We start from the raw sequence: 19,761 nt of genomic DNA, 5'->3' as shown, positions 1-19,761 counted from the left end.
GTAGTAGTATGGATAATGAATTTGCAGGCTAGGCATCTTGAGTGGTTGGGGACCCGTCGGTAGGTAACGGCTGGTGTGGTGGGGATCATCGAGCGGAGGTGTGGATCCTGTAAGAGGATTTCCCATCTATTATTGAGTATTTTATGTATATTATGGTGTTGTGAGCTGTATTTGGTGATGAATCTGCCAGTAAGTATGAGCCTTAACACTGCTACTGCCTACTGAGCACGCCCTAGTGGCTGCAGCTCTGGCGTTTTGAGTCCGCCAGGAGAAAAGCGCAATAGAAATGTTCTGTGTCTTTTCTTCCGAGATGCCCGAATCCACTATCCCCAAACAAAGTGTAGTAATCCAATTCAAGAGCAAAAGAAAATTTCCACGCACTTACTCACGATCGTAGGGATAAACAACATTTATAGTGCAGTCCGCCTTGATTCACACTGTGCCTCCATATAAATAGCAATAGTATAGTCCTTGCAAGTGAAAGGCATGGACACCAGTGCGTTTTAGCAGATATTCAACATTTATTGCACGCTGCAGTGTAAAAAGTAGTAGCAGCATTGAACATAGGTAAAACCAACACAGTACTTCACCCATCCGGATGACACAACACACTCAGAACTCGTCGTCCGGCAATTGTTTTGCACCAGCTGGTGCTTGATCATGGATGGCCTGACTCTATGGCATTAGGAAGTCCAAACACTGTGTAGTAGCAACACTGACTGGCACAGAATTGTCCAGAGATCTATCAGGTTTATTGTTTCCACTTGACAATGTTCCTGGAGGGTCTAGTGATCTTTTTGTTTCTCTTCATCTTAGGTTACAGGTCTTGCTAGAGTTTAATGAGACCAAGACTGTCTGGCATCCGAGGGAGGTGAAAACATCAGAACTTCTTAGACGTCATCTCAGGCGGCCTACTATGGTAAAGGATATACAAGCTTTTGTAAAATCTTGTAGGGTATGTGCACGAAGTAAGACTTCTCGGTCAGAACCTGGCGGGATATTACTTCCTCTACCAATAACCAACAAACCCTGCACTAAATTAGCGATAGATTGCGTGGTAGACTTAACTTTGTCCAACGGTTGTTGGATCATCTGGGTTATTGTCGATTGATCTTTAGCAAAATCGTACATTGTGTATTTCTACCAAAGTTGCCATCAGCTAAGGAGATAGCTGGCCTATTTCTCAAGCAAGTCTTTTGTTTGCCGGATCATTTCAGATAGAGGGGTACAGTTTGTCTCTCAATTTTGGCATTCTTTTTGTGTTAGATTAGGAATTTCATTGTCGTTTTGTCTGGTTTCCATCCGGAAACGAATGGTCATGCAGAAACAACAATGATTTCTCATACTCCAGAGTAATCAGTTGCTTTAACCAGTTACTTACAGAGAACTATGAACACATTTTTAAAAACCTCTTAAAAGAACCTCCCCTTGGTGATTGTAGTGGTGGTGGGGGGGTTGTTAATTGTGTAGGCTTTTGGAAGTGCAGCAGGCATTTACCTACCTATGGGGGCTGCTCAGTAGCCACCGTCTATATGGAGGTCTCCATTTCTCATGTTGCCACACCATTGCGCAGTAATGTCCTGCCATTCCGGCCACTGGAATGTACGTTTGGGTTACATCTCCTGGCCAGGAGATGTAACCCCATAAACAAACTACATCTTCCAGCATGAATCACGCATCACCGCATGCATTCTGGCAGCCAGGGACAAAGACAGTCACTGGAACAACACCTACAAGAAAACCTTAACAGAAACTTGTAAGCCAAACATCCATTTATCTTGAAGCGGGATTGTCACCATAAAAATCAAATTTCAATAGAGACTGGTCTGAGTTTGAGTGATAAAGATGCAAATCCTGTAATCATCACAGTAAATGTCTGCAGTTATGGTTTGGTGTTATTACAATAAATTTCCGTACTGGCCGTTTAAATCGCCGTTGCTGAACACTTGCACTCTGGGGGCTCTTTTTATCTATAATACATTCCTCCTGTCTCTTATTTACCCTCCTTCTGAAATCCTCCTTGTTCCTGATTGGCTATCCACCCTCGCCCACCCGTGCCTCTCCACCAACATCTTTCCTCTTCCCTGATTGGCTGCATAGGTACCTGGTCCACCAGGCCAATCAGGCCTGAAGCGATGTGTGGGGGAGGGGCGCAACATGCCGGTCTGCTATAGAACGCATATCAGGCCGGTCCGCAGCCGCCATGCTTCCTGTGCACATGACATCATGGCTGGCTACGGACTGGCACTGCACACGAGGATGCTACAGGCCTTCAGTTTGCTCTTCCTCCCGCTTACCCCATCCACGGAGATCAGAGCACAGCACAGCCACTCACCTCTATCCAAGCTTCCAGCGCTGAAGTGGCTTCCCTCCTTCCATCAGCTGCTGCTGCTGAGCCGCTCATTGTACAGCCGGCGACAACGATCATGTGATTCGCCGTTAACGTGCCAGCTTGCCACATGAGAGAGATGCCGCTGTAGAATGAGAGGCACAGCAGCAACAGCAGCTTCAGAGCTGGAAGCTTGGATAGAGGTGAGCGGCTGTCCTGCTCTGATCTATGTGGAGGGGTAAGCGGGAGTAGGAGTGAAGGGAAGGCATCTAGCCACCTTCACCAAAGAGGACAGATGGGGGACAGAATTTGTTACCCAATACTGGTGGGGGGGGGACAGCATCTAGGACCCTATACTGGGGGGGGAAACGCTGTATCACCAAGCCGGCACTTCCTCGACACTGACTGCGCTCCAGGATGTCGTCACTACCTAGACTCAGCTAATAGGGGAAAAGGATATGCCAGCAGTGGATATGCCACTGTAGGATGGCTCGCTGTGACACGCAAAACCGCCCACCTGCATCCAGAGGAACGTCATTGTTCCGGTGAACAGCTGACCTATCATGGCCCAGAGTGCACGGACCACGGGGCTGATTACCGTAATTTTTGTACCCAATTTTCCTCACAAGGTTATAGTTACGCTCTATCTATGCTCAACACTACCTCTTCTCCATCTTTGCCTAGCCCTAGCCACCACACACAGACTCCTAACACTAATCCTACCCAATCTATACCGAATACTAATGGGGCTGTAACAGTAAATTTGGGCCCTAGAGTCATCTGAAAAAATAATGGGGCATCAGGACCACCCACTATAGAAACTAAATCCTAACCTATGTATATGCATAGCCTGGGTGCGCTACCTGATTGGAGGCCATTCGGAGGCGGCCTGGTGTTGCGCTGATCCACCTTTTGCGCAATTTTAGATTTTTCAATTTTACTTGGTAGCGCACCCAGGCTATGCATATACATAGGTTAGGATTTAGTTAGTGTTAGGCCCCTCCCATGGAAGATTGACTTCTTCGCAGTGGGAGGGACGAGTACCTAATAGGTTGCATGCAAGCTGTTAGAGGAAACCAACATCCTCCAGTGGTAGACAGGTCATGTGTATGCTCGGTGTGTATTCGACCCCACAAGTGGGGCTTGCACTCTTTTGCAGGTAGGCACTAGTCATGTTTTTAAGTAGCGCTGCTCATTTCCTTGCTATGTACAAATTTAATTTGTTTTTGGTCAGCTGCTCCCACTTAACAGCCATGCTTTTGGTGTATATACAGAGCTTCTGTTTGGGTTCAAGGTGCGTTTGTAGTTCCTGGGGGGGGCTCAGCGCATCTCTGATTGGAGGCCATTCGGAGGCGGCCTGGTGTTGCGCTGATCCACCTTTTGCGCAATTTTCGATTTTTCAATTTTACTTGGTAGCGCACCCAGGCTATGCATATACATAGGTTAGGATTTAGTTAGTGTTAGGCCCCTCCCATGGAGGATTGACTTCTTCGCAGTTGGAGGGACGAGTACTTAATAGGTTGCATGCAAGCTGTTACAGGAAACCAACATCCTCCAGTGGTAGACAGGTCATGTGTGTATTCGACCCCACAAGTGGGGCTTGCACTGTTTTCCAGGTAGGCACTAGTCTGTTTTTTCAAATAAGTTTTATTGAAAATGTTTTTCGTATACAAACATACATACATTGGTAACATCAACACCACTCCCCCCACCCTATCCCTACCTGAAATTCCACCCTCCCCCCGCCCAACCTTATTTCCTCTCGCAGTCCCCAACCCCGCAGAATCATTTGTGAGCCTACACATCAGTGTCATAGGCAACGCCATGTTTCTTAAGGTGTTCTAACCACGGGATCCAGATACTGTCGAATTTTAGGGGACAATTCCTCTGAATATAAGTTAATTTGTACATGGGTATGGTAGCATTTACTATTTTGATCCAGGCTGCAGCGGATGGGGCCTCTGACTGTCTCCAATGCAGGACAATGGTTTTCCTGGCAAAATATGAAAGTATGTCCCAAAGCAGAACTAATCTCCTAGAGGGTGTAATGTCGCCTGAAAACCCCAGTAGATGCGTTTTAGGATCCAAAGAAATAGGTCTTTGCACTAGTCTGTTTTTAAGTAGCGCTGCTCATTTCCTTGCTATGTACAAATTTAATTTGTTTTTGGTCAGCTGCTCCCACTTAACAGCCATGCTTTTGGTGTATATGCAGAGCTTCTGTTTGGGTTCAAGGTGCGTTTGTAATTCCTGGGGGGGCTCAGCGCATCTCTGATTGGAGGCCATTCGGAGGCGGCCTGGTGTTGCGCTGATCCACCTTTTGCGTAACATCATTTAATAGTGGTTAAATTATATTACATGATATCAAAAACCTTGGAATTGTTTGTTGCTAAAAAAAGTCTCCGCAAACATCGCATTTTGGGTACAGACCTTCAGGCAAAAGGATTGGTACAGGAACCCCATGATCCCTTGCACTTATTGCCTTGGGGGACATGAAAATTTTTTTAATTTTGATTTTAAGCAGTTAACCACTTACTCCACTGCTACAGTATATCTACATCAGCTGTGGCACCCTCCAAGCCACAATGACGTAGATGTACTGACTTGTTTTCAGCCCTGCTGTGCACGATCGGGTGCGCTTCACAGCGCACACCCCGGCACTGTCAGCTGCATTACTAATTGGTGAAAGGGAACATGTCCCTTAAAGCCAATTAGTCCACCCCCCTCCCATGAACGATCGCTGCAGGAAGTCAACTGCAGTGATCCTTCATCTGTCCCCCTCCATGTATAAATAGTTAAAAAATCCTCCAGTAAGCAGCCTCACTCACCTTACCTCGTTCCTGCGACTATTCTAAAGCCCGAGCCTCCGATCCCCGATCTGCAGTCAGCTCCTCTATGCCGAATATCCGGGTCCCGGCTTGGTGACGTCATCAAGCCGGTACCGGATATTTGGCATAGCGGGGCTGACTGCAGAGCGGGGATCGGAGACTCGAGCTTCAGAATAGTCACAGAAACGAGGTAAGGTGAGTGAGGCTGCTTGCTGGAGGATTTTTTTAACCATTTATGCATAGAGGGGGCTGCCTGATTGGGGGGGGGGGCATCTGGCTATCGATCCTGGGGGAGGGTATGGGGTATTTAAAAGGGGGGGATGTTAAGATCACTGGGGGACAGCTAACTGGGTGGGAGTGTCTAATAGTAAGGCACATCTGGTTACCCGGTACGGGGGGGGCGGGGGGATAATTTAATACCGGGGGAATATTTGGCTATGATGGGGGGCCGGTGCTAATACTGGGGGCATATCTGGCTAAAATGGGGGAATGCTGATCCCAGGGGCACATCTGGCTATAATTAGGGGCACTATTCTTAGGGGCGCATCTGACGATCTATGCAGGGGGTGGCAAATGCAGGGGACACATCTGACTATACTGGGGGGGGCTTATATTGGGGACATATCTGATTATCCTGGGGGGGCTGATACTGGGGACACATCTGGCTATCTATTCTGGGGGACATAATACTAGTGGCATGGTTTTTATGACAGCAGCACTTTTTATTTTTAAGCTGGAACCCAAAAAATCTGAGAAATCATGAATTTTAATTTTGTTTCCTCTTTTTTCCCATTAAAATGAATAGAAAACAACTATTTTCTTAGTACAAAATACCCCCCAATGAAAGCCTAGTTTGTCTTGAAAAAAAGGTATATAGATCATTTAAGTGTCATGAGTAGGGATAAAGTTCATGGCTAAAACATCAAAACGGCTCTGGCCCATAAGGGGGAAACAAGGTGGTTTTTTTTGGGGGGTTTTTTTTTAATGAATTTATTTATTAACACTATTACTAGCAGTAACAGTGTTCATTGAGGGACTGGGTGGACACTGATTGGTCAAGGGATCCTATGATACCTTTGCCCAATCAGTGGTGTAGTACGGGGGTCAAGTGCACATGCAATACAAGAAGCAATGTACTTACCTTGCACAGTTAACCTCATTGACCAGGATTTGTCGGGGAGTACACGGGGCCCTGCTTCTGTCAGTGAGTGAGCACGGCTGAAATGTGTAGGCTGCCTCGCACCAGGGTAGCTGCATTAGTTCACCGACTGGAGTGCGACTGCAAACTTCCAGAGGGTCCCATCGCTGGATCGGTGATCTTGAGAAATATGTGGGAAAAGGGGTGCTACTACATTGTGCCACGCTCCCTGCAGAAGTCTGTATATAATGAAAAGTGGCAGCGGAGCAGCACGTTATAGATTACCAGTTCCCTACAGCGATACAGGCCCCTCTTTATTTCCTCTTCAGTTTGCAAGTGCCATGCAGCCAGCCTCTAACCATGTGGCTTCAGTCATATGTAAGGTACAGAAGCCGCATGGTGGTTGGCTGACTGCATGCCACTGAACAGGACGTGTACTGCTGCTGGAAGCAGGTAATGTATAATGCTCCGCTGCTGCTCTGCACATACAGGGCCCCTGCCCCCAGGTCCCCCGTGTTGGCGGGGGTCATGAGGGTTATTGTTTTGCCCTCTGTGGTAAGTATCCAGCTTTTGATTATTTTTTTTAACCCTTTCTGGACCAGCACCCTCTGCCCCCTTAAGGACCAGAGGGTGCTGGTCCAGCAAACCGCCGTTTCCTGACGAATCGCCGCAAGTTACCGTCGCTTCCGCCGGACACGCCGCTCTGCCCCCGCCGCATGCTGCCCTCTCTGCCGTCGCTATGACGGCAGAGCGCTGTGCGCCGGTCAGGAGCCGCTTTCATTGGCTCCTGACCCTGTCACTCCATGTAAGCCAATGGGAAAGGCTTACATGAATGACAGGGCCAGGAGCCAATGAAAGTCGCTGCATATTTCTGCCAGAGCATGGATTTCAATTACCACTCGCATGGACCAGCCAATCTCAATGGTTCACAGGATCAGAACTCAGGAGCCAATTGTATTGCTCACAAAGCTGAACCTGTCAGGAGCCAGTCAAGTTATTGCTGATTAACTAGGGTCATGGCTAAAACATCAAAACGGCTCTGGCCCATAAGGGGGAAACAAGGTGGTTAAACTTTTTTTTTTTAATGAATTTATTTATTAACACTATTACTAGCATTAACAGTGTTCATTGAGGGACTGGGTGGACACTGATTGGTCAAGGGATCCTATGATCCCTTTGCCCAATCAGTGGTGTAGTACGGGGGTCAAGTGCACATGCAATACAAGAAGCAATGTACTTATCTTGCACAGTTAACGAGTAACGGCAATCATTACAGCTTCATGGGGCACCGGTCGAGTTGAGGGACCACATGGTCCCTTGCACTGATCAGTGATGCTGCGTGCAAGTGTGCGTGATCATCTGCGGCGGGGAAGAGGTTTCTCTCAAACATAGTACCTATGTCCTGGTGGGATAAGCGGCAATTTTTAAGGATGTAAGAGCTCCGTCCTGGTGGTATAACTACTTGAAATGTACAGGTTATCTCAGCGTGTGGCACTGAGTACCAATATTGGGCACCCCACAGCAGCAATGCTGCGCAGGGCATGTAGTGGTAATTCGGGGCTCCGTCGGTTGCCAGACTCCAAATTACATCTCCCTCCGAATTGCGACCACTTGGAGGGGGAATAGTCCACGGCTCAAACATGCGCAATAGCATGGACCCACTCAGGTGGAAATAGTGGAGCCCAATCAGGTCCATGCTACTGCGCATGCATGAGACATCTGCAGCTCCACAGTAGTACCCGCCAAAGCTTAAGTGGGTCTGTGCTACTGTACAGAAGCAGTGGAGTCACACTTTCAGTTCCCTGCTCTCGAACAACGTGATCGGGGAGGATGGGGAAGCCCCTGGGGGATCCCAAACCTCATGGACAAGGGCTTGTCAAGCAGTACAAGCGACCATGCTTTCGTCAGTGAAAGTGTGGTTATCTTACAAGGACAACAAAGGATGATTTGCATAATTTGCAGTGATGCATCGTGGGAGACAACATATGCTCACTCCAACGTGAATTATCACAAAAACCTTCTGTTTTAAGGCGGCAAACTTTTGTTTTGCTTTTTGGACTTTTGTAGCCCCTTAAAAAAAACTTTAAAGAGAACCCGAGGTGGGTGGGTGAGCGGTGTGAACGGCGAGAGCTGCGAGTCCGTGCGGTGATTTGACGGTAAGCATTGTTTTTGGTACCAGCAGTCTCTGGTTCTTAAAGGACACCTGAGGTGAAAATAAACAAATTAAATAAACAATTGTATCCATCGTCCTTTTCCTAAAAATGACTTTAGGATATTCCACAGCTTTATTTTATATTTAAATCTACTTTTTAAATTTTTACTGGTTTACTGTTTTTGCTCAATGACACATTCATTGAAGTATGCCAGAGCTAAAATCTATGAACTATTTACCCTTTTTTATCTCTCTCCTGCTCTCAGAAGCCATTTTCTACTAGGAAAGTGTTTTATATTGTAGTTGTAATTTCTTTCTTTTTGTTCAAACAATTTTTATTTCACAAAAGAGAAGCATTACAAACCAATGAAACCATACATATTTTCCAGTACAACATAAAGAGTGTGAGAAACTCAACAAATAGAACCAAGATAAAGTTACATCGACTGATTATGAGAATATCATATACATCCCTACTAGGTGAACACACCAATATAGCTAACAAGACATTTTAAAATCAACTACATGGAATAGCCTAGGTTATAATAGTCCTGGCTAATGACAGAACATTGGTCCTAAAAAAAACTATTTATATGACAAGATTTAATTATTTCAGAGTCTGAGTTCTCCCAATTAAAGAAAAATAGGAGAGAAAAAAAATAGCAGAGAAAGAAAAAAAGGAACAGTCTAGTTATTTGTGTGTTAGGCACTGTTCATACACATGTCTATCATCATGTCACCTCGGGTATCCCATTTCCGCCGCCCGGACACACACCAAAATATTACCGAAATAAAATTTTTAATGGAAAAAAAAAAGACGAAAAAAAAAAAGACAAATAGTTACCTAAGAGTCTGAACTTTTTAAATATGCATTTGAAGGGGGTATACTACAAACATTTTTTAGGCTACTTGCACACCAAGATGTTGCGTTAGGTGCTACGTTAAGGTCGCATAACGTGCACCTAACGCAAGGCCTGGTGCTCTTCGATGTGGACGTCGGAGTAAGCCGCGTTGTGCAGCTCACTCTGGCGTCCGTGATGGCGTGATGCGTACTCTTGGACGCATGCGGCATCACGTGGTCCCGCCGGCCAATTGCCGCACAGAGCGGCCGCACTAGGAAGTAAACACTGCACGTCACAACGTGCAATGAATATTAATTAGCCATGTGCCTGGCCGCTCTCCGCTCCTCCCCAACAGGACTGAGCATGCACAAACAGTCTAATGCGGCTTAAGCCGCTGTAACGCCGTAGCATGCTGCACGTTCGGCAGAACGTGCAGCGTTACATGTAACGCAACGTGGGCTGTGTGTACAGCCCGCTTGTGTTACATTGCTGTGCGTTGGGGGAGCGTTACAGGCTGCACTAACGTGCGCCTATAACGTCTTAGTGTGTAAGCAGCCTTAAATTATAAGCTTGTAGATAGTGATGGATGCAAAACGGAAACAATGCACCTTTATTGCCAAATAAAATATTGGCGCCATACATTGTGATAGGGACAAAATGTAAATGGTTTAATAATCGAGACAAACGGGCAAATAAAAAACATAGGTTTTAATTATGGTAGTGTGGATTATTTTAAAGCTATAATGGCCGAAAACTGAGAAATAATGAATTTTTTTCTTATTAATCCTGTTAAAATGCATTTACAGTAAAGTGGCTATTAGCAAAATGTACCACCCAAAGAAAGCCTAATTCGTGGCGGAAAAAACAAGATATAAATCAATAAATTGTGATAAATAGTGATAAAGTTATTAGCGAATGAATGGGAGGTGAAAATTGCTCTGATGCATAAGGTGAAAAATCCCCGCAGGCTGAAATGGTTAAAGGGAACCTGAAGCGAGGAAAATTATTTAAAATTAACACGACGTAGCTGCAAATGGATATTACATACTAACCTCACCTTCAGTTCCTCTCAGAGGCTCACCATTTTCTTCCTACAGTGATCTCTTCCAGCCCTGACAATATTTTGTCAGAACTGAAATATACCAGTTGCTGTCAGTTGTATATCAGCAGCTGTCCGTTACAATTGAACATGCAAGGTAATGTCCATGTTTCCCTATGGCTCGAGTGGGTGATATTACAGTTTAACAGTGTGCTGACCAGGAAGCTGTTATGGGGTAATGGCCATTTTCAAAATGGATGATGGAGAAATCCATTGATCATAGTGGACAAATGGGACGCAGGAGAGGAGAAAAAGATTGAATACTAGACTACACAGGAGGTAAGTATGACCTGTGTATGATTATTTTGACTTTTTATTTTCAGTTCAGGTTCTCTTTAACAAGTGACACCCATGCTAACCTAGAAATTAAAAACACATATATAAGTAGATAAATACTAGTTCTACTTACATAACAGATGTATTGCACTGTCCACGTTATGATTCATGTGAATGTTATAAAGGAAAGGCAGAGAATCCTATTCTAGACAGTTTCCATCTTGGTTAGCTTTGAATAAAGCTAATCCTGAGTCCCTCACTCTTTTTTTCTCCTTTTGCTAATTGTGTATTTGTTACCCACCATCCTCCCAGAGTCTTCAGACACTCCCACTGAGGTCTATACTAGGAAGTCCACTGTCTTATGTCATTAGAAGGAGAGGGAAATAAAGGGAAGAGGAGGAATGTATTATAGATAAAAAGACCCCCTCAGCATGAAACTGTTTTGCCAGCCGATGGCAATGGCAATTAAAGGACCAGTGCTCCTAAGGTATGTGATAACTCCAAACCATACCAGCTGGAAAAGTTTTGAACACAGGATTAGCATCTTTATCACTTAATACACTCAGACCAGTTGCTGTTGAAATTTGATTTTTTTTTTGGTGACAATCCCGCTTTTAAGGACAACTGAAGAGAGAGGTATATGGAGGCTGCCATGTTTAATTCCTTTTAAGCAATACCAGTTGCCTGGCAGCCCTGCTGATCCTCTGCCTATAATACTATTAGCCATAGCCCCTGAACAAGCATGCAGCAGATCAGGTGTTTCAAACTTTGAAGTCAGATCTGACAAGACTAGCTGCATGCTTGTTTCTTGTGTTATTCAGATACTACTGCAGAGAAATAGACCAACAGGGCTGCCAGGCAACTGGGATTGATTAAAAGGAAATAAATATGGCAGCCTCCGTATACCTCTTACTTCAGTTCCCCTTTAAGCGGTCAGAGACTGCTGGTACGCAAGTGGTTAAAGAAGGCATTCTTAGCTTGATGATCACACTGGCAAATCATTTAATAATACTAACACAAATATTGAAATGATTTTATAATGGTAAGTTAAAAGACACTCATATATTCTGTTCATCATTGCACTTACTGTTAAATACCACATTATTGTCTTTGAAATCTTTCCATTGCTGATGCCACTTAGAATCCTTATGCAGCACAACTCCCATGGCTTCCCTGAAATGGGAGTAATAAACAGAACAGTCAAAATGTATATAGCACAGCAATTTGCACTTGATAGCAGTCCGGTTTAAAAGCAAAAACCTCAACCACATTTAATTAATTATACAATGAAAGTCAGGACACTGCAGCATACATACTTAAAGTGAATGGGAACCACTTTAAAAAAATGAGATAGATACTTACCCAAGGAGAGGGAAGGCTCTGGGTCCTATTGAGCCTTCCCGCTCCTCTCCTGGTCCCCTCGATCCAGTGCTGGCTCGCCCCGGTAGCAGTATTTGACTAAATTCGTCAAATACTGCTTTATCCGGCTGAAGGAGGCTTCAGAAGTCTTCAGTGAGCCCGAGTACTCCTGAAGAAGGGCGGCCCTGTACTACGCCTGCGCAAGCACGCTCTCTTGCACGCTCACGCCTGCGCAGTATGGAGTCGCACGTCTTCGGGAGGACACGGCTCCCGAAGACTTCCAAATAATCTTTCGGTGGGGGATTGAAACAGGGGGGAGCCAGCACAGGATAGAGGGCACCGAGAGAGGAGACAGAAGGCTCTATACGACCCAGAGGCTTCCCTCTCCTTAGGTAAGTATTTGCTTCATTTTTTTAAAAATGCGGTTCCCATTCACTTTAAAGTGAACCCAAGGTGAGAGTGGTATGGATGCTACCATATTTGTTTTCTTTTAAACAATACCAGTTGCGTGGCTGCCATGCTGATCTATGTGCCTGAAGTACACCAGAAACAAGTATGCAGTTAATCTTGTAAATTCTCACAATATTTTCAGAAACACTTGATCTGCATATGCTGGTTCAGGGTCTATGGATCAAAGTATTAGAGGCAGAGGAGAGGATCAGCAGTACAGCCAGGCAACAGGTATTGCTGAAAAAAAAATATGACAGCCTCCATATAACACTCACCTCAAGTTCACTTCAAACTAGCTAAACGCAAGTGCATGTAAGGGGTTTTTTTTTTGTATAAAAAGCAATTCTGTATCTTTTACTTCCGTTAACATATAACACAAAAAGAAATTATGAGAATGACAAGTAAAGCAGAAAAATGACATGAAAATAAATCAATAAACAATCAATTGCATCTATAGTCCTTATCCTAAACAGGACTGGAATTTCATTCATATATATAGATAGATATAGATAGATAGATAGATAGATATATATATATATATATATATATAGAGAGAGAGAGAGAGAGAGAGAGAGAGAGAGAGAGAGAGAGAGAGAGAGAGAGAGAGAGAGAGAGAGAGAGAGAGAGAGAGAGAGAGAGAGAGAGAGAGAGAGAGAGAGAGAGGCTTGCAAAAGTATTCGGCCCCCTTGAAGTTTTTCACATTTTGTCACATTACTGCCACAGGCATGAATCAATTTTATTGGAGTTCCACGTGAAAGACCAATACAAAGTGGTGTACACATGAGAAGTGGAACGAAAATCATACATGACTTCAAACATTTTTTACAAATCAATAACTGCAAAGTGGGGTGTGCATAATTATTCAGCCCCCTTTAGTCTGGGTGCAGTCAGTTGCCCATAGACATTGCCTGATGAGTGCTAATGACTAAATAGAGTGCACCTGTGTGTAATCTAATGTCAGTACAAATACAGCTGCTCTGTGGCGGCCTCAGAGGTTGTCTAAGAGAATATTGGGAGCAACAACACCATGAAATCCAAAGAACACACCAGACAGGTCAGGGGTAAAGTTATTGGGAAATTTAAAGCAGGCTTAGGCTACAAAAAGATTTCCAAAGCCTTGAACATCCCATGGAGCACTGTTCAAGCGATCATTCAGAAATGGAAGGAGTATGGCACAACTGTAAACCTACCAAGACAAGTCCGTGTACCTAAACTCACAGGCCGAACAAAGAGAGCACTGATCAGAAATGCAGTAAAGAGGCCCATGGTGACTCTGGACGAGCTGCAGAGATCTACAGCTCAGGTGGGGGAATCTGTCCACAGGACAACTATTAGTCATGCACTGCCCAAAGTTGGCCTTTATGGAAGAGTGGCAAGAAGAAAGCCATTGTTAACAGAAAAGCATAAGAAGTCCCATTTGCAGTTTGCCACAAGCCATGTGGGGGACACAGCAAACATGTGGAAGAAGGTGCTCTGGTCGGATGAGACCAAAATGGAACTTTTTGGCCAAAATGCAAAGCGCTATGTGTGGCAGAAAACTAACACTGCACATCACTCAGAACACACCTTCCCCAGTGTCAAATATGGTGGTGGCAGCATCATGCTCTGGGGTTGCTTCTCTTCAGCAGGGACGGGGAAGCTGGTCAAATTTGATGGGAAGATGGATGGAGCCAAATACAGGGCAATCTTGGAAGAAAACCTCTTGGAGTCTGCAAAACACTTGAGACTGGGGCGGAGGTTCACCTTCCAGCAGGACAACGACCCTAAACATAAAGCCAGGGCACCAATGGAATTGTTTAAAACAAAACATATCTGTGTTAGAATGGCCCAGTCAAAGTCCAGATCTAAATCCAATCGAGAATCTGTGGCAAGATCTGAAAACTGCAGTTCACAAATGCTGTCCATCTAATCTGACTGAGCTGGAGCTGTTTTGCAAAGAAATAAAAACAGGAAACACCAAGAGCCCCAATAGTGTAATTCGTACTGGAAAAGGTGGCAATAAGTTTGTATTGCTAAATACTCACAAGTCAGGGTCACCAGCAGGCAACCACTGTAAAGGCAGGTGGGGAGATTGTCCTGACCCCACTCAGGATTAAGAAGTCGCTCTCTGTAGACAGGAAGAAAGGGTAGCAACCCTCCACCAAGGGTGGACTCAAAATTGTATACAATGAACAGAGGCGCCAAAAGTATAAGATTAGATTAAATGAGCTTAAAAACCAACTTAAATGGCAAAATTGAAGGAGGAAGTGGTGGTCTTACCTCCCTCAAGCAGACACGACAACGACTGCGATTCAGACAGTCAAACACATTTATTAGGAACTCCAAAAAGAAATGCAACGCGTTTCGCAGGTTCAACCACGCTTCATCAGGCAATATAGGGAGGAGTATCAAACAATATGCACAAGGATTCAAATTAAGCGCCTCTGTTTTGCAAAGAAGAATGGCCAAGGATTTCAGTCTCTAGAGGTGCAAAGCTGGTAGAGACATACCCTAAAAGACTGGCAGCTGTAAATGCAGCAAAAGGTGGTTCTACAAAGTATTGACTCAGGGGGCTGAATAATTACGCACACCCCACTTTGCTCTCTTTAGCCATTAGCACTCATCAGGCAATGTCTATGGGCAACTGACTGCACTCAGACCAAAGGGAGCTGAATGATTACGCACACGCCACTTTGCAGTTATTGATTTGTAAAAAATGTTTGGAATCATGTATGTTTTTCGTTCCACTTCTTACGTGCACACCACTTTGTATTGGTCTTTCACGTAGAATTTTAATGTACTGTTTGTGGCAGTAATGTGACAAAATGTGGAAAACTTCAAGGGGGCCGAATACTTTTGCAAGACACTATATATATATATATATATATATATATATGTATATATATATATATATATATATATACACACACACAGTCTGAGCCCTTGTTCACATTATAAATCACCAGCACTATCGCAAGCTCTGAGCGATTTTGAAAGTGCTTTTCTAATAGCTTTCAGAGCGAATTGCGCTTTGAAAAGTGATTTTCTAAGTGTTTTTGTGTAGCAGTGTTTTTCACTTACTTACATCAGCAAGGAAGTGAACTCTTTGCCCCGGAAATGAATAAATACAATGTATTTATTCATTGAAAGTGCTGAGGAATTTGCTTTTCAAAGTACTTCTTCAAGCACTTAGCGATTTTCCTATCCTTTCTATTGGATCGCAAACGTTCAGAAAATGGTGCAGGAGCCGCGATTGCGATTGGATAGAAAGCTCATTGCTCATGTGAGAACACTCATTGCAGAAACGATTTTAGCACGATTTTAAAAATTAACAGCGCTTGGGGGCGCATGCGCGCAGCTGACCAAGATGGCCGCTTAATCTCGGTCCTGCGCGTCCAAGGGGAGAATATCCGCACCTAACTCTGGCAATCTTGCACTGACCCGGTCCACTTTACAATCTTCGGATAGGGGAATTCTGAGCTTACAGATTGAGCTATGGCAAGTAGCACCAGAGCCAGGACAGGCTCTAAATCCACAGTCTTGAGCGCTTCAGTCGAGACACCTAAGATGGCGACCGCTGCAGACCAGGATGATCAACGCCCCGCTAACAGCCAGGAGCTATTTCACCACGGCTCGCCCTCAGACAACCCAGCCTCCCTCTCTGACCAAATCACCCTAGAAGAGCTCAGATCTATTATTCTTCAAGAGGTTGTCGACGCTATTAAACAACTGGGCTGCGAGCTTTTGAAAGAAATTCGCCTGCTGGGCCGCAGAACCGCTGTAGTGGAAGATAGGTTTGACAACGTCACTGTAGTCCTTGAAGGACACGAAGAGGAGGTCACATAATTACGGGCTGAGGTACGGTCCCTGCATGATAAACAGGAGGATTTTGAAAATCGCTCACGCAGAGAAAATATCCGCATTCGGGGCATCCCCGAGACAATTCAAGATCTCCCGGGCTTCACCACCGCCCTCTTCAAAGAGCTCCTCCCGGGCATACCCGTAGAACAGCTAGAAATGGACAGGGTCCACAGGGCCCTGTCACGCCAACTACCCAATGGCGCTCCGAGAGATATCCTCAAAACCCACTACTATCTCACAAAAGAAAAATTACTTCTGGCAGCCCGCAATGCAACAGATCTCTCATTTCAAGGCCATAAATATCAACTCTACTCTGATCTAGCTCCCGCTACCTTATCTCAGCGCAAGGATCTACGACCTTACCTATTGATTCTGAAAGATAAGGGAGTTCGCTATAAATGGGGTTTCCCCCTTTCAACTCATCTTCACATGGCATGACAAGCAGCAAATCGTCCGATCGGTAGACCACGCAAGAGAGCGCTTTCGCCTCCTAGGCCTTCTGCTGCCTCCACAATCATCGCAAGAATCTTCAGGTCAAACGGCTCATTCTCAACAGCCGCCCCAGGAGAATTCAGCCAGTCCTAAGGAACAACGTTCTCCCAAGAATCGTTCTCTAGCTCTTCAACAGCTTTCATCGCAGGTCTTCCAAAAAGGTACAGTGACCCTGCAGCCACGTTTTTGTTTTTCTTTGTTTCGGTTTTTGAACTGTTCTTTTATGGCTGCTCCCTTGAGCAAGGCTCCTCTCCTGACACAGTTGGAGATAAGAACTGTTGCCTCATGTATATACCACTGCCTGTTCATTTTTTGTCTTTGAGCAGAGAGACTGTATTTACCAGACTCTCTCCATTCTTAGAAGTCCATTTTCGGTTCTCTGATACAGCCATTAAGGACAGGCTTCCTCCTCCATTTCATCACCAGTATCGCTGGCTGCCTGCTCCAGACAATAACTTTATTTGCAGCCCTTGCTTTACTGAAAAACCGGGGAGGTTGCTGACATAATCCCTTTTTGTGGCTAATTTTTGCAGAACTAATTCTTACTCTACACCTGAAAGTCATGTCTTGCACACGCTGACTCTCAACCTGCCTTGTTTAATAGCTTGTAATATGACTGAAGTTTTTTCTTAATGTGGTTTCTTACCTCGCTCATTACACAGATCTGATTTATGCTCATATCGTGTATATTCTGGTAGTCTGATTACTGTGCTATATTTTCACTTTCTTAGGCTGGCTTCAATGTTAAACGCTAACCCCTCCTTTTTACTTGCATTGTTCAATACCGAGAATGTTCTTTTATGTAATGTTAGCATAAAATATTTAGCTGTTTTGATCACTGCCTATCTGGACAAGCTTCCTCGTCCAGATAGGCACTGCTGCTTCTGCCGCATGGTGCGCGCGATCGGGCGCACTACCCGCCGCTAGCCCCCGATCAGTGAATGGGAATATAATTCCCATTCACCGATCTAATTTCCCCGCAGAAAAACCGACGCTTTCTAGTGAGAGAGCGCGGTATTTCTGCCCCCAGGAAACTTCTCCGTGTACTTTAGTTCCTGGATGCGAGATCGTTCGCATCCAGGACTTTTTTTTACTGTGGCCATCTTGTGGCCAAATAGTGAACTGCACCCACATACATTTTTAATAAAACAATTCTATTATTTTACATTTAAAATTAGGAGTTTCCCTCCCACACCAAAAATTACCCACATACATATTTTCTTAAAAAAAATAAAAAAAAATACAATAAAAAAATAAACAAAAGCAACAGTAATAGTTACTCAAGGGTCTGAACTTTTTAAATATGCATGTCAAGAGAGTATGTTATTATATTATTTAAAATTATAAGCTTATAAATAGTGATGGACGCAAATTGAAAAAATTCACCTTTATTTCTAAATGAAATATCGGCACCATAAATTGTGATACGGACATCGTTTAAACGGTGTAATAACCGGGACAGATGGGCAAATAAAATACATGAGTTTAATTACGGTAGCTTATATTAATTTCAAACTATAATGGCCAAAAACTAAGAAATAATGAATTGTTTTCATTTCTTTCTTAATCTTCCTGTTAAAATTGATTTCGCAGAAAAAGTGGGATCAGCGCATCACCAGGCCGCCTCTGAATGGCTTCAGCTCAGAGATGTGCTGAGCCCCCCCAGAGACTACAAATGCACCTTGAACCCAAACAGAGGCTCTGCATATACACCAAAAAAAAACTAACAAGTGGGAGCAGCTGACCAGAATTAAATCAAACATAGCAAAGAAATGAAAAGCGCTACTTAAAAACAGATGAATGCTTACCTGCAAAAAAGTGCAGACCCCACTCATGGGATACAAATACACAATGAGCACACATCCTCCCATGGAGGAAAGACTTCTTCGACAGTGGGAGGGACGAGTACCTAACAAATTGCATGCAAGGTGTTAGTGGAAACTAACATCCTCCAAGTGGTAGACAGGTTGTATGTGTGCTCATTGTGTATTTGTATCCCATGAGTGGGGTCTACACTTTTTTGCAGGTAAGCATTCATCTGTTTTTAAGTAGCGCTGTTCATTTCTTTGCTATGTTAAAATGGATTTAGAAAAAAATAATTCTTAGCAAAATGTACTACCCAAAGAAAGCCTAATTAGTGGCGGAAAAAACAAGATACAGATCAATTCATTGTGAAAAGTAGCAATAAAGTTATAGGCGAATGAATGGGAGGTGAACGTTGCTCGGATGCATGAGATTTTCGGCACTGCGGTGCTGAACCGGTTAATACCAGAAGATCCAACTTTCAATGGCCATATACATTATAATTATCTTTCCTTCCTCTCTCCCTAATTAATACTGGTCAGATGTTTTACTCTTTCCTCCACCTGCGCGGTGCATGCATTACTGCTTTGCGCATGTGGGCTTTCTCTATAATTCCTATCTCTGCAGGTTCTGGTATCCTGCATAAAAAATGCCACTCCTCTTTTCAGGCATCACTAATAGAAGCAGGGGAAAAGCTGGGGCGCTAGATTGTTTATTTGGTCACTCATTTTTAATTCTTTTTACCTCCAAGTGGACGCTTCGATGGCCATCTGGCCATTTTCCATTATGGTCACGATACAGTCTCAAATTGCATTGTTAAATCTTTTTACATGGGCCGCAGCTTCTCCCCAGCGAATGGTTAGCAAATATAGCTCGCGGTTGCTAATTTCCCTTGCTAACTATGATATATTATTATAGGCCTAACATTATTGTCAGATTAATAAGGATAAGTTTGCCCTGCTCTCCCCATTAGACCCCGCGCCTCACCAGGTACCCAATGAGCTTCGGTTTACTGGAGCCCCATGGGTGCGTCCTGATGCTGTACAGCATCTTCCTGATTAGTCCAGGATTCGCCGTCGTTATGGCGTATCCTATCATTCTGTCTCTCTTCCTCTCTCTATTTTCTCTTCCCCTTTTTCTCACCTTCTCCTTCTTG

At 44.3% G+C, this 19,761-nt stretch overlaps 1 protein-coding gene across 1 annotated transcript in view; it reads right to left on the bottom strand.

The window, feature by feature from the left end:
• Positions 1 to 19,761, bottom strand: part of TIMM44 (translocase of inner mitochondrial membrane 44) — a 473,841-nt gene that overhangs the window by 278,366 nt on the left and 175,714 nt on the right. The window contains exon 7 of the mRNA XM_068271176.1: positions 11,749 to 11,834. Within this exon, the coding sequence (XP_068127277.1) occupies positions 11,749 to 11,834 (86 nt within the window). The remainder of the gene's footprint in view (positions 1 to 11,748; positions 11,835 to 19,761) is intronic.

The sequence above is a fragment of the Hyperolius riggenbachi genome, chromosome 1, assembly GCF_040937935.1.
Source record: "Hyperolius riggenbachi isolate aHypRig1 chromosome 1, aHypRig1.pri, whole genome shotgun sequence".
NCBI lineage: Eukaryota > Metazoa > Chordata > Amphibia > Anura > Hyperoliidae > Hyperolius > Hyperolius riggenbachi.
This window is presented reverse-complemented; position numbering and strand designations above follow the sequence as displayed.